This window comes from Anas acuta, chromosome 14 (assembly GCF_963932015.1).
Source record: "Anas acuta chromosome 14, bAnaAcu1.1, whole genome shotgun sequence".
Classification (NCBI taxonomy): domain Eukaryota; kingdom Metazoa; phylum Chordata; class Aves; order Anseriformes; family Anatidae; genus Anas; species Anas acuta.
Window position 1 is genome coordinate 6,174,447 of NC_088992.1, and position 15,125 is coordinate 6,189,571.

At 49.1% G+C, this 15,125-nt stretch overlaps 1 protein-coding gene across 1 annotated transcript in view; it reads right to left on the reverse strand.

Annotated features, from left to right (window-relative positions):
* FAT2 (FAT atypical cadherin 2) overlaps window positions 1-15,125 on the reverse strand; it is a 54,561-nt gene that overhangs the window by 18,238 nt on the left and 21,198 nt on the right. The window contains exons 4-11 of the mRNA XM_068697767.1: window positions 14,000-14,061; window positions 12,805-13,116; window positions 12,005-12,215; window positions 9,679-9,818; window positions 7,954-8,229; window positions 7,321-7,531; window positions 2,278-6,330; window positions 252-448 (exon numbers count right to left, since the gene is read on the reverse strand). Of these exons, the coding sequence (XP_068553868.1) occupies window positions 252-448; window positions 2,278-6,330; window positions 7,321-7,531; window positions 7,954-8,229; window positions 9,679-9,818; window positions 12,005-12,215; window positions 12,805-13,116; window positions 14,000-14,061 (5,462 nt within the window). The remainder of the gene's footprint in view (window positions 1-251; window positions 449-2,277; window positions 6,331-7,320; window positions 7,532-7,953; window positions 8,230-9,678; window positions 9,819-12,004; window positions 12,216-12,804; window positions 13,117-13,999; window positions 14,062-15,125) is intronic.

Here is a 15,125-nt window from a genome sequence, read left to right on the forward strand (position 1 = left end):
CTTCATAATGCTTAGGTGCTCACTTACTGCTGGCAAACATGCTTGGAGGCTAGATTTAATGTTCTTGCTTGACGTGCACCTTAATTAAATTTGCTAAGTGTAATCAAAGCAACAGGATCGTGTGAGAAGAATAATGACAAGCCAAACCCTCTCAACATGTGCTCTTTCTGCCTTTTCTTCCTTGCTCTTGTGTTCTCTCCTTCCCAGCCACTCCCCTCGTGCCCCCAGACGTACCAGGACAGATGTCTTACCTGGCCACACTCGGGGCTGTTGTCATTGATATCCAGAACAAAAATTTCCACTTCTGTGGTAGCCTGAAATTTCCCATCAGAAGCCATAACCTTGAGGAGATATTTCTCTGTATCTTCCCTGTCCAGAGGCTTCTTGGAAGAAATTGTCCATTCTCCTTCGATTTGGTTAACTTGGAACTGTCCTAGCGTGTCTCCTTCTAGAAGGGGCAAGAAGAGGCAAGAAGAAAAAAAAAAGAAAAAAGGCATTTACTGAGTGTTAAAAATCAGAAGTGGTAAGGAATGGGGATATTCCATGCCAGTCATGTAGGAGAGCTGAAGGACTGGCAGTGGTGACACGAAAAAGGCACTGCTATCACAACAGTCGGGAGGGGAGTGGTTGGTCCACCTCACTGCACAGCTGCAAAATACCCTGCACATTTCTGTTATGCACTGAGCATTACACTGGGGAGATGAATGGGATGGAAAGAGGAAACAGCTCCCAATTGCAAAAAGGTCTTTGTAATGTTCTGCAGACATGCATATTCATTGCTGCAAAACCACATCTTCTCACTTTCCTAAAACGTGTCAGACTTTCTCGGTGTATGTTCCTAAAGGGATCTGAGAATTGCAGATACCCTGGAGACACTGGTTGGATTTTATTGTTTCATACCATGTATACTTTTATTTCCTTTTAATATTTAGATGCATTTAATATGTAGCTCTGCTTCCTGGAGCTACTTTTCATCCTATAAGACCAAAATGATGAGAGACATAGGTAAAATCGAGACCAGGCAGGCTCTCCAGTCCACTGGATTCCTGTCTCTCCCACTGATGCTACACGAGGTGGATATAAGAGGGGCAGATGCTGCCCCGGAGAATCCCTCTCTTCTGGCAAGGAGCTCATGTCCTCTGCTGCACCCAAGCCATTAGAGAGAAGGAGAGAGCACACGGGGTAACGGGAGGCAATGAAGAGAGCTGGCTGCAGGGCTTGTTCATGCCAGGCTCTGAAGGGCCTCGTGCAGCCAGGTAAATTACATTCACTGTCTTTCTGCTTTATGTGTGCAGTGGTGTTGTGGTCGTGAGTCTGGAGACCACTGAGACATCCGCTGGCCTCTCTTCTGATGCTGGGAGACCCCAGCCCCTGCTCAGATTTAGCTCCAGTGTGCTTGAAATCAATGCGCAGGTGAACACGGGAAGCCAGGCTCTGCGTTCACCTCCTGCTATAGCACTACACTGCAGCTGTATTTATGTATTTTTGTGTAAAGTTTGACCGGCACTTTTAAGTACAAAGCAGCAAGAATATATGGTATTCACCACTAACACAAATGTGCATTCTCTCAGGCTTAAAGTAATTGGAAGTTACTGCTTCCTTAAAAACGGCAGAAACGCTAATACAGAAATGAATTGCCTCTTTCCTCCCAAAGGCTTGGAAATTCCTAGGCATGCCATAAACCAACTGAAAGTACCAGCATTCCTCCCCTGTTTTGAATGGTTCCTATAACAGATAACAGGCTGCAGCATGATTTGGTTAAATGTTTTGACCCTGAAGGGTCTTCATTTGAGTTTGAGCAAACATTTTAATTTGAAGTATCTGTTCCAGGACCCCTTTGGGGTCAAACAGTACTGTAAAATCAAGCTTCTACTTGTGTAGATGCACAACAAACATTCCAGTATAACTTTTGGTTGTTTTACTGCAGTGGTTAATTTCAGTTGGCACAACTGATGCTGCAGGGATGCAAGAGTCATCTTTGGTGTTTCTTGTTAGTCAAAACACTCACAAAGACTGACGTGAACAGGAAAGTGTAAATAAATGAAATTACAGTGCTGTGAATTAGTTTTTAAAGATTTTTGGATACCCTAGACTCTGTTAACCAAAGAGTCTTGCTCCTGGCAGAGCTCAGGCTTCCTCTACTATTTCTGATAGGACTGTCAGTGTAATGCTGTTTCTGTATCAGTATTTTACAAGACAAGGTATCAAAGCCTCACTTGGTGATGATATTCTAATTATTCTTGCCCATTTAGAAGATACAAAGTCAGGCAAACTCACCGGTAATGTAGCAGGTGACCCGCCGGTTCTGCTCAGAGATGTCTGCATCGATGGTGCTCAGAGTGACAACCACCTGCCCGGGCTCTGCGTTCTCAATTACCGATCCTTTATAGAAGTCTGACGTGAACTGTGGGGCATTATCATTTTCATCAGAGACAGTCACCTCCACCAGGGTTTGGGAGGAGAGTTGGACTTTCCTGCCATGGTCAGTGGCGACCACATAAAAACGATAAGTCTCCTGAGTTTCACAGTCCAGCTCTTTCAGCGTGGTGATCCATCCACTCTCTCCATCAATGGTGAAGAGTCCTCGGAGGTTGCCAGACTCTGCTTCCAAGCTGTAGGTCACCTGCCCATCGCTTCCAGTGTCCTGGTCGTTAGCTGTCACTTGAATGACTGTGGTTCCCGATGGCATGTTCTCCATGACAAAAGCTTTGTAGGGATCTGCCTCAAAAACAGGTTTGTTGTCATTGATGTCTTGCACTTGGATATTCACGGAGACCAGGGAGACCAGCTCAGTCTCCTGATGCGAGCAGTGAGCCATAACATCAATCTGGTACCACTTGGTGGTCTCGTGATCCACCGCCTTTTTGATTTTCAAAGCCCCTGTTTGTTCATCCAGCGTGAACACCTCGTCCTTGTTACTTTCTGTGGTGGTTCCCTTCACCAGGCTGTATATGATGGGATCCTCTGCAAAAGCTTTGACTGACCCTATTTCCGAACCTTCTGGAAGGTCCTCAGAAGCTGAGAATGTGTAAAGGGGCTCAGAAAACCTTGGCAATGTCACCTCCCTGGGGACAATTTGAAGGTTCACTGGGACAAGGGAGTTCCAGTGAGGGGGCCTGCCATCTTCAGCTTTCACCTTGAAGTTAAAGGCTCTGTTTTCTAACCCAACAAGGCTCTCTTTCACCTTAACCACCCCAGTGGCAGCATTGATCTCAACAAGGTCTTCTGCCACATCTTCCACGGAGTCAACGGAGTAAATGACATCTGCATTTGCACCTTCATCGGCATCATAAGCCAGTACCTGAATGACGGGGGAGCCCTTGCTTACGTTGGACTGGATGGACAGTGTGTATTCAGACGCTTTGAACTGAGGTGGGTTGTCATTCTCATCTGTAAGGATTATTTTGACAGTGCAGAACGCCACCTTCCCGCCCCCATCCTTGGCCATGACTTTAATGGCAATGACTCTCTCGGTGGAGTTTTCCCTGTCCAGTTTTTGCAGCGTGGTAATGTGGCCTTTGTTATCTATGGAGAACTTCTCATCAGCAAGTTTATTTATGATGGTGTAGTCTATAGTGCCATATGGGCCACCGTCTGGGTCGATAGCCAGCAGCTCAATCACTTTGGTACCTATCTCAGCATTTTCTGCCAGCTCTGCCTCGTACACATTCTGCCGAAAAGAGGGGCTGTATTTGTTGGCATTGGTGGTGTTGATATACACTGGCACCGTGCTCTTGAAAACACCATCTGAAGCAGACACTCTGAGATTGTAAGATGACTCCAAGTCCTTTTTGCAGCGGTTGAACATGGATATTATTCCAGAGGTGCTGTTGATGGTGAAATGTCTGTTGTCGTTGCCTGAGAGTATCACATATTCCAGTCGGGTGGTGTCTCCGCTGTCGGGGTCCAGGGCCTGGACTTTTATCACAATGTGCCCACACGTAGCCATTTCGCTTACCTTGGCTTCATACTGAAGCTGGCTGAACTCGGGAGGATTGTCATTGATGTCCATCACATCCACAATTACCAGGGCATCGCTGCTAAGTGGGGGCATCCCATGGTCTGCAGCTCTCACTTTCATGCGAAACTGCTGATTTTTTTCATAATCAAGCGCTTGAGCTGTTGTTATTTGCCCTGTGCTGGCATCAATATTAAAGAACTTGGTAGCATCTGAACCATCATCCAATATCTGATAGGAGACAACTTTGTTTCTGCCTGAATCTTTATCAGAAGCAAAGATCTGGATAACAGGGGTATGCGCGGGCATACTCTCTGAGACAGACGCTGTGTAGATCATCTGAGAAAACACCGGTGGGTTGTCGTTAATGTCCTCTACCTCCACCTCTACCCTGGCTTCTGAAAAGGATCCAAGCGCTGTGTCTGTGGCTCTAACAGTGAACGTGTGTTTTGTCTGCAGCTCATAGTCCAGCTGGCCTGTGACAGTAAGGACACCGGTTTTGAAGTCGGTGCTGAACAGCTTCAGGGAGTCTTCTTCCACAATGTTGTAGATGAGGCGCAAGCCCTCAGGGCTGCGGGCCTGTATGTGGAGGATAGAGGTGTACAGGGGGATGTTTTCTGGCACCTTCACTCGGTAATACAGGCTTTGGAACAGAGGGTTGGATTTATTCCTCACGCTGATCACAACCTCCTCTTCAGCGAGGAGCGGAGGCTCGCCTTTGTCCTTAGCAATGACTCGGAGGCTGTATTTATTCAGTGCTTGATAGTCAAGGGGCATCTTTAGTGAGATGTCTCCTAGGTAGGGGTCGATCCAAAAATACTTGTAGTCCTCTGCGAATGAGTAGGTAATGGCCGCGTTATTCCCTATGTCTTTATCTGTTGCTGATACCTGAAAGAGTACATCACCTGGCTCCGTGCCGTCCTGCACCGAGGTGTAGTACGGCACGTTCTCAAACTGGGGTGGATTGTCATTGACATCCTCTACATAAACTTTGACCGTGGCTTGGGACACTCTCGGTGGTTTCCTGTTGTCCTTCACCTCCACCGCTACCTCGTGCATGTCTTGGGTTTCACGGTCAAATTTCACACCCTTGGTCTGGAGTACTCCAGATGCCTGGATCATTTTGAATCTTTCCTTCCCGTTCAAAAGTGAGTAGAAGAGCGGTTCATTTAGCTGATAGCCCTTGACCCCAAGAACAGTGAGAGTCTTCTCATCTGTAGAGTTCTCCATCACAGTTGCTGTGTATACATCCTGATCAAATTTTAAGCCAGAACCTTGTACTTGAGTTAAATTTAGTTTAACCAGAGCAGTGCTCTTATATAAGCCATCACCAGCTCTGACCGTGAGCTCACGGTGGCTTCCCAAGCCGGTAGCATTGAGAATGGAGATGAGACCAGTGAGTGGATGAATATAGAAAGCATTATCAAGGTTCCCTTCCACAATGCTGTAGGTCACCTCTGAATCTGCATCTTTTGCCTGCACTGACAAAAGCTCCATCCCTGGATGGACAGGTAACAGGACAGAAAGCTCGTAAGTGTCTTTGACAAAGACTGGAGGCGAGTCATTCACATCTTTAACATGGATTGTCACCTTGGCTGGCTTGGATGCAAATAAGCTGGGACTTCCACTGTCATGTGCGTGTACACTGAAGTGGAAAACTGGGGTAAGCTCATAGTCTATATCAGCACGACTGGTAAGGGTCCCTGTGCTGGGATCTACTGTAAAATATTTCAGTGCTTCTGGTTCCAAAATCTCATAGACCAGCAAAGCATTGGAGTCTTGGTCAACATCTGTTGCGTGGGTCACCAGGGGAGCATTGCTCTCATCCAGAACCATGGTTTGTGATGGAGCGTTCTCCATGATCCAGCCAGTGAAGGCAGGCTTAACGAAGATAGGCACATTGTCATTCTCATCGATGACATAGATAAGCACCATTGTGTCCATAAAAGCTCCAGCCATGTTGGTGCCACGGACTTTCAACTGGTAAAAAGACACCTGCTCGAAATCTAAGCTCTTCTGGGTGGAAATAAGGCCTGACTGATAGTTCATGGAAAACACTCCATCTCCGTTTCCATCTTTTATTTCATAGCTGACTGGTGACAAGCTTGTGGCTGAAACCTGGATCAGAGGAGAGCCAACAGCAGTGGATTCACTGATCTCTGTGATGTATTCAGGCTCTGGAAATTTTGGAGGGGTCCGATCAGAGGGTCTAATGCGGACATGCACTGTAGCAGAATCTTTAAGCTGGGGGAACCCTTGGTCTTCTGCCTTTACAATGAGTGTAAATCTCTCTTGCTTGGATGGGTCCAGTTTCTGGGCAACTGTAATAATTCCAGAATGTGGGTCAATGCTGAAGAAACCTTCCCCATTACCTGCAAGAAGAAAAATGACAAAGTAAAGAATGAAAACACCCTCTTGCTCTAGGCTTTCCGTGCCTCTTTTCTACAGATGCTCTTAATTTCAGACCTAATTAACATCTGTTTCTTTAATTGAGAGACAACAATCTTCTTCATTAATTTCTAAATAATTTTCATTCTAAGAACAATGAACTCATTGAGATCTATGGGCTAACATTTAAATCAATCAAAATGTAAATTAGAGAATAAATGCCCTTCTGATTTGAGCATATTTAGTGGTGTCAGAGCTTGTGCTTGAAACTTCTGCCTTGTGTGCAGAACATGGCAGCACAGACGGTACTAGTTGCTTCAAGCCCTGTCATGCTTATAATTACCAATACTTCAGGAGCAATTATATTCCCCAGTCCTTGATCTCAATTGCAGTGAGAAAGATGGAGTGGCGGATGGTTTATCTTCTGCAAAGAATTTGCCTGCTAAATAGGCCGTGTGGCACAACCACAAGTATTTAAGTCTTAATCTTTAGAGTAAATGATAAAATACCTGCCCACTGAGCTTGTATGACCCTAAAAGACAACCAGTTAATGCTGAGAAGCTGTTCCCCTTTTCTGAGGATGTATTTCTTGGTAGAACTGTTGGAATTGATGACAGAAGTTGTGCAAAGTGAGTAGTTTTACCTAAGTACTGGACAGTAAATCCTCACTCCATTCTGATGGATGGGAAGATCGGATTTTAAGTTGTTCTGACTTGCCTGGTCATATTTTACCATAGATCAGTGACACAACACTGAACTGTCTTCTTAAGGAAGGACGCTAACATTCCATAACATGGAAATTACATTCTTGCTCTAGATTTTCTCTGGATAGGACGGGAATGACAGTTCAGAAATGCACAGTTTGCTGTTTTTTGCAACAACCAGAGAAAGCTGGACAGCTGGCTGGCCACCAGCTACAGCACGGAAGCAGAGGCATGCTCATAGCCCAAACTGCCTTGCTGCATGGCTCTCACCTGCCTGAAGAGAGTAGTGGATTTCGGCATTGGCTCCTTGGTCCTGATCGAGCGCTCTGACTTGTATAACCTCTGTGCCCACCGCTGCTGAGTCCAGCACTTCTGCTTCGTAATGGATGGTGCTGAACTGCGGGGGGTGAAGGTTGCAGTTCTCCACGTGGATGATGACCCGAACAAAGTTCCTCTTGATGGGCACCTCCTGGTCCCGTACCTGGATGACAGGGAGGAAGAGCAGGTATGGTCACACTTAGGGAGCAGGCAGACTTCTGTGCACTGGGCTCTCGCTATTTTGTCAGGACCCTTACAGAGGCTGATGGGTTTCACCGATACCAACCCCTCCTGCAAGTTTCAGAGCCAAAGAACAACCATGGAGTCGAAAGCAAAAATTAACAATTATTGGTGTTCCTGGTACAAGAACCCAGTGGCTGTCTGATGAAAGTAGCTGGGTGAAGGGCGCATTTCACGGTTATGTTGTTAATTAGATTTATATAGTAAAATTTAACACCCTGCTTTCCTCTTCCTTGTCACTCTAGGCAAATTCTCCTTCAAAGACTTGAACCAGTCTGATTTTTTTCACCAACCTGTATATCCTGGTGAAACTGAGGGATTTGGCAGGGTTTGGCTAGGACTCACCATCACTGTTAGGGTGTGTTGTGGCATGGGCTGGGAACTGAAGCCTTCTGCTGTTGTGAGGACCCCGCTGCTAGGATCCAGCTGGAAAAGTCTTGTGCTTTTGGGGTCCACGCTGCCATGAATGGTGTAGATGAGCCCCTTGCCTTTGTCCTTGTCTGTTGCGCTGACTTGAAGGATTTCCCTCCCCGAGGGGGTATCTTCAGGTATCCTCACCTCGTAATGGCTCTCCAGGAACTGGGGACGGTGCTGGTTGATGTCAATCACGTGGATAAAGGCCTGTTGGGGAGACAGCACAGTGAGGGCAGCAGAGCCTTGAGAGCTGTGATTTATGGAGACATGCAAAATCTCATCTCCTGTTCCCTCTTAGGTGGGACAGTGCTCTGAGCCCTGTAACCATCACAGCATCTCCAACGCTTGGACCATGGTGACTGGGAACCCCTGCTGTGCCTTCTTCACGTGTGTGGAGAAGCAATGCAAAATCAAAGTTCATGATCTGCACTTTTTAGACAAATCTTCCCCTTTGAGAGCAAAGCTCTGAGAATGGCCTGCCTGAGTCCTAGCTGCAAAGTCACCTAGTTTCTTCTGTTTGGTCTCACACCCTGACTGTCCCTCACCCCCATACTGACTTGTTGACTGCATCTGAGGAAGTCCCAGGCAAGGGTAGTAATTTGTTTCCTTTAACAAACCTGAACATGCCATGGGTGTTTTGCACCAGCAGGTTTCCTGACATCTGCCAGGGGCCTTGAGTGCCAAAATAAACTTGGGGATGAGATGCAAGGTGGCAGGGAATGCACACCAGGCAAGGCAGGGCTTTGTTTGTTTATTTGGAGCAATACCTGAAGATAGTTGAGATAGCTCTCCATTAGCAGCGCGTTTCACAGGAACAGAAGCGCTCCTCATTCATCATCCCCCACAAACCTCCCCAGCCAATTTCCCACGATAAGCGTCACTGGTGGGTGACTCATGATCTAGGCCTTCCTCGGTAGGGAGGGCTGCATTTCTGGCTGCATCTTAGTTATGGAGAAAACGGTCGGTGAAAGATCAAGCCCTGAACACCCCTCCTGAGGGTAGCTAAAGATACGTGAACCTCAGCAGCCACAGGAACGGGGGCTCAGGGACATGCCTGAGAGCAACGTGCCTCCTTTCACCTGCTCTTGTTTTCATGTGGCAGCTCCGAGGACACAGCACCTCTGCGTTTGCCCCGCTCAGCCCCAGGCAGCTCCGTGCTGTTATGCTGTTAGTGCTCCATGTGCTGGAGCAGCGCAGGGCAGGACCTGACCTCACCTCCTGAAGTGGTGTCTGCGCTGGGTTTACACAAGGCAGCGAGTCCCAGGCTGTGGTCCCACAGACCCAAGCATGACCTAGCTGCACACACATTTACTTTACGTCTTAGTATGTTGTTCCAGCCATGCTGTAATTTGGTCTGAGCAGCTGAGAGCGAGCTGAGGGCTGAGTGTGTGCTGCCATCCCAGCTTGGCCAGTGGTGTAGCTGTGTCCCTATATATCAGCAGGAAAGGACGTGGCTTTCCTAGACTGTTTGTGTTTCCAACAACATAAAAAAACATCTTAGGCTGGGACTTGTGCAAGACTTGTGTCACTGTGTAATGATAGATCATGGTGTAATGAGATTCTTGTACCTGGCACCTGATCAGTGGAGTCAGAAGGAAGATTCCCTTTGGCATATACTCATTCTCAATGGGTTTCTACTAAAGCAGAAAGGATTACCTGAGTTTTGATGGTAGTGGACCCATCGGTGACTTCTACTGTCAGGTTATAGCTTGACTTTTTCCTTGCATCAAGGGCTCTTGCAATAACCATACTACCTGTACTCTTCTCAATATCAAAATCCATGTCATCATCGCCACCTGAAATAAGAGAGAAATGAAAAAAAAAAAAGGAAATGGTGGGAGAGTTACAGCTACATTTCTGTCTGGAGCAAGCTACAAGCACCTGCATGGCAAAGGGATTCCAGGAGCTGCCAGGAGATCTGAAGGATGAGGATCTCCCCTCCAGACACTGTACACAAACCACACACCAAGCTCACGCCCAGCCACAGAGATACGTGGCATGCCAGGCAGTACACCTGGAATGGGGGTGTGTAGGCATTTACCCCTGGCACTCAGCTAGTTGGAGGCAGTGCCATAGGCAAGGTTTCCTCCAGATCTGGAAAATCAATACAAAATGTGAGGGGTGGACGCAAGAGACGGGGAAGACATGGAGAAGCTGGACAAGGAGGTAGTAATGGATAATGACAAAGGAGTACGGGAGGAAAGATGAGGGAAATCAGAGAAAAGGAGGGGGAGGAGAGGAGAATGGATGCACATATGCATGTGATGTCCTGGCTGGATTTGCAACAGACACATCTGAGCATTGATTTATTTGCACAAGGCCTCCAGCTGCGCTGCATCACATGGAGCAGGTGCCTGCAGGGCTGAACAATGCTCCTGCTGGCCTCCACTTCAAGGTGACACCATGGGCATGCCAGCAGTGATCTTCATTGCCACGGCTGGGAGCCTGCGAGCTCCTGAAGCAGCCCAGATCTGGAACAGTTGGGGAAGCAGACGGTGCTTGCAGGGTGAGCAGAGCCCACTGCCTCCATCCCAGATGGCTCCATAGTGCCGGGAACCACGGCCCCAGCAGCTCAGCACCAGCAGGCTGCCCCTCACGATGTCCATTCGCACACCTCACTTGCTGGTGGCTCCCTAGTTCCCCATCACAGATGAAGCACCACTATGTTGTTCTGAGATTTGGCTAGACAGAAGCAGCTTTCTGCCACTGTATCCCAGCTCTCAGCTCCTCCATTCTTGGCTACCAGGTGCACTGGGTTTTGTTTTATGCTCTTACCAGCTGGGAAAATGTTGGCTGGTTGTTAATTGACACACCTTCCCTTGCGGGAGAAATGCAGGGGTTGCCAGCCATCTGGAGCAGCACCTTCCTGCTGGGAAGGAGACAGAAGGAAGCAGAGACAGAGGAAAAGGGAGGGACCCATGGATGCCTTTCCCTGACAGAAGACAGAAGGGTTCCCTCTGCGTGGTGCCAAAGGCAAAGAGGAAGCCCAGGAAAGGAGAGCCATTGAAATGCTGCTTTGTGAGAGTTTTTGCCAGCACCACCAGCCCAGTGACAGAGCCCTTGTGGACTGGGAAAGGCAAGATTTTGAGCATGGAGATGAGGGCTCCTGGATCTCTGCCTCAGCTGCCTGACCGCCCACTGCTGGGACGCCGAGCTGGTGAAATGAGGGCCTGTCCTCTTCCCCTGCTACACACACCAACAGCACCCTGACTGGCACGTCGGGCACCAGGGACCACCAAAGACGAGACCGAGCACACAGGCAAGTGCTCAGCAGGTTCAGGATGGGATAAGGTTCAGAGGAAGGCGTCGTTAATGCTGCAAACCCACGCAGGCACTGCTGCTGCCAGATAAGCCTCGCGCTGATACTGCCTGCTCCTTGCAGCCTTGTATCTCCCGTTGCTTAATTGTATTTACGCACCATTATCCCTGCCCTGACATTCTAACGGAGAAAGCTATTCACTCGCCCAATTAAGGCTTTGTTTGACGAGGGCTAGCCCTGCAGGCAGTGTCAGGAAGAGGCTGTGCGAGGCAGATTGGGGCAACACTTCAAAACACCAAATTACCTGAGCACAATTGGCCCTCGTTTGTAGGACCAGTTCTGCACGCCCACTGCCTGATGAGAGTCCCTGGGGGGTGACAGCCCACGTCCCCTCTGCCCTGGCATCCTGTGTCTCAGAGGAGGCCCTAGAGCCACTTTGGTTTCATGTCTACATCACCCCCAGGACGCTGCGAGGTGGAAGCGATGGCCCCACCAGGCAGGTCCAACCAGCTCCATGAGGAGCCCTTCCTTCTCAGCTCCCTGGTGGGACCGTGGGCTCTGCAGGCAGGCAGAGACGGGGCTGTCTGTAGGACCCAACCAGACCGTGGATCCTCACAGGGTGCTTTACCGTAACCCAAATGTCCCTCAGCTTTCCCTGGAAGCTGAGGGAGCCGGGCCGAGCGCTCTGGACACCCTTGTGCGGGTGCAGTCTCTGTGCCTCACCTGTGATATTGAACCACACTTGGCTGGGGCCCATCTCGATGCTGATCACTCCCACCATGTGGTTCACGGGATCCGTCTCCATGACGGCGAAGTTAAAGTGGGGCTCGTCGAAAGCCAGCGGCTCCGAGGAAGGGCCGGGCCGGGCGACCCAGCTGATGTGAAGCCGCACGTGGGAGGAGAGCGGGGGGCTGCCACCGTCCGTTGCCTTGACCTGCCGGGAGAGGCAGGGTGAGGGCTGGTTTGGCAATCTGCTGCAAGAACCGGGGCTGACTGGGGTGGTTAAAGCCCCCTAGGAAGCTGCTTCTCCCACCCACCGGGAATTTTAGGCACCCAAAGTCCCACAGAATACATCTGGTCCCAGTAGGCCGTGCTCTGGCCTAGGTGGAGCTGAGCGACCCGAATGCCTCTTGGCCATCAAGCACGCCTGCCGAGCTGAATGCACAGCGGGGGCCTGGGTCACAAAGCTTGTGAAGACCCACAGAAATGGGTGAGCCCTAACCCTGAAACTCGAGGGCTGTTCATGTTTGGGTCCACATCCAGATGGGATTGTGGATCACCATGTCCATCTCTGACGGCGCATGGGATGGTCCATTTCAATCTTCTCCTCAATTTTCTAAAGCTTCTTCCCTTCTGCATCACCTCTCATGCCCTCCCTCCCACTTTCTCTCTCTCTAGCCCACCCTTATCTCATACAAAATCTCCTCCCACCTCTGTATTTCATCCACCTCTTTCCTTCTTTTATCTTTTCTGTTTCTGCACCCTTCCCTCTCCACCCACTCCCTGTTTCCCTCTCCTCTCACCGTCAGTATGTTGTATTCGGAGGCAGGAAAAGCCTTCCTGGAGAACACCACGCCAGTTGTGGGGTTGATGGTGAATATCCCCTCCTCCTCCTCCTCGATGGTGTAGGTGACCTGGCTGTTCTGGCCCTGGTCACGGTCAGAAGCGATCAGCCTGTAGACCGGCAGTGGTGTCTCCGAGGCTTCTCTCTCGGGGAGCTGCACCATGAAGAGCTTGTGGGGGAAAGTGGGGGGACTGTCGTTGGCATCCAGGACTTGTATCACGACTCTGCTGGTGGACTTCAGGGCTGGGTCCCCGTTGTCGGAAACAGCCACCTGCCAGCAAGCCAAAGGAGAAGGTGATAGAGCTGCTCATTGTCACCTGGGCTGTGAGCTGCCAGCCTTCAGGCCGAAGGTAATGAACGTTACCTATTTCCCTCATCCTGAAGGATGATAGGGTTTTCACATGGATCTACGTTTGTACCTCAATGTTTTCAGACATTGCTCCTTTCTACAGAGCAAAACCTGGTGGCTGTACCTTGCAAGGCTTGTGCAAGTAGATGGCACGTGCCATGAGCAGGGCAAGGAGTGGGTCAGATCCCACTGCGAGGCCAGGGCAGTGGGTCAGACCCCACTGCGAGGTCAGGCCATTGTCATTAGGGGCCACACAACCAAAAAGCTCAGCCTGTATTGCAACGGCTGAGCAAGTTATTGCCCACCCTTGCTTTGCTGTGCCTGTGCATGCTCCCAGCTTGTTGCACTGCAGACAGAAATGTTTTATCCTCAATCACCCTGACAGCCTGAAACAGCCTGAGATCCCTATAATGTAAATACCTATAGCTCGGAGCGGCTAGGGATGGGGGCAGGCAGTGCAAAGCTACAGAATGATGTTCGGTACAGCGAGATAAATGACGGTGGATTCCTCTTTCTTCGGCAATTTATTATCCATCCTGCTAGAGGACAATTCCAGCCCTCTTCCTACATTCCCACAGCTTCCAGAACAGGCCTTTTGCTCCAGTCTTCAGCAAGGAAATAATAAACCCTGCAGTCCTGCTGCAGCTGTCTCTTACGGCAACGCACACCATTTAATTAAGTTTCCCAGCAGTTGGGAGCTGATGGGATGAGATTCTTTCTCTGTGCTCCAACTTGCAAGGAAAGTTCTTTGAGGACTTAATACACTTGTAAGTAAATAAAGCTAATTACAATCATCATTACCCACCTCTAGGATATGTTCAGCCTTGTATTCTCGATCCAGCTGCCGCGAAGTTGTAGAAATCAGACCTGCCAAGGAAAAAAAAAAAACACCTTTGAGCTTCAAGACTCAGCGTCCAAGGAGAACAAGGGCTGATCAAATCCCTGTGTGCCCAGTGTGAGCCTGCCTAGTGGGGCTGGTCCCTGCTCCTGTTGGGGTCAGAGGAGACAACAGGTACCCACAGAGAGCATCTGCCACTGCGGGTCGCTGGGTGGAAGGGCTGCTCTCCCTCCTCTGCCTGCAGGGACCCCGAGGGATGTGTCACCCACCTGATGCCCACCTCAGCTGAGGGGTGTGAAGACCTTGTGGTGAGGCGCTTGGTGAGAAAGGCTGCAGGACGGTGAAAACAAAGCCTTTCTTATGCCTCTAAGTCAGAAACGTTCTGTGTGCACTGGCACAAGTTCGGCCTCTTAACATGTCTCAACTCCTATTTTCCCCGTGTTGAACCTTGCTCTTTGTAATTTACAGTGTTTTGACAAAACTTTGCCGTCTGTCTTGGGAAATACCCTCTCTTCTGCCGCTAGAACAAATGCATTGAGGCTAAAAATAAGGTACATTGTTGATAGTAATGTCGGTGCATTATTTAACCCTTGCTGAGAGATGGGGTCAGTCCCCTAACACCTGCAAGATTTGAGGGTTTTCTAAAAAATGAATATTGTTTAACTGCAGGGAATAGGTTAGATGCAGGAGGGAAAATATGGCTTTTATAAAGTAGAGTTTAAATGAAAATCATCATAATTGCCTCTTTTTGGCCTAAGCTGAGTAGACAAAAGTGTGGAAAGGATGGAGCTGAGGTTTGAGTTTCCATGTCTTGTCTGATAATAGTCCTCACCACATGCCTTGACTCTTTACCTTTGGTGAAAAACGACTCTAGACCATTTGCACAATTATTTTACAGATGATGGAAATTATGTATGTAATGCATGACTTGCTGATGGCCCTCAAGTCTGACACCCGTGAATTCTTTTGTCCATTCCCTGCACCTCCTGCTGTTCCATGGCATTTGTTCCTCACTCAGGGAAGCCCTGCTTCCTCACACAAATAAAAATCAGGGTGAATTCTCCTGCCAAGCACCAGCAGTGATGCAGACCCT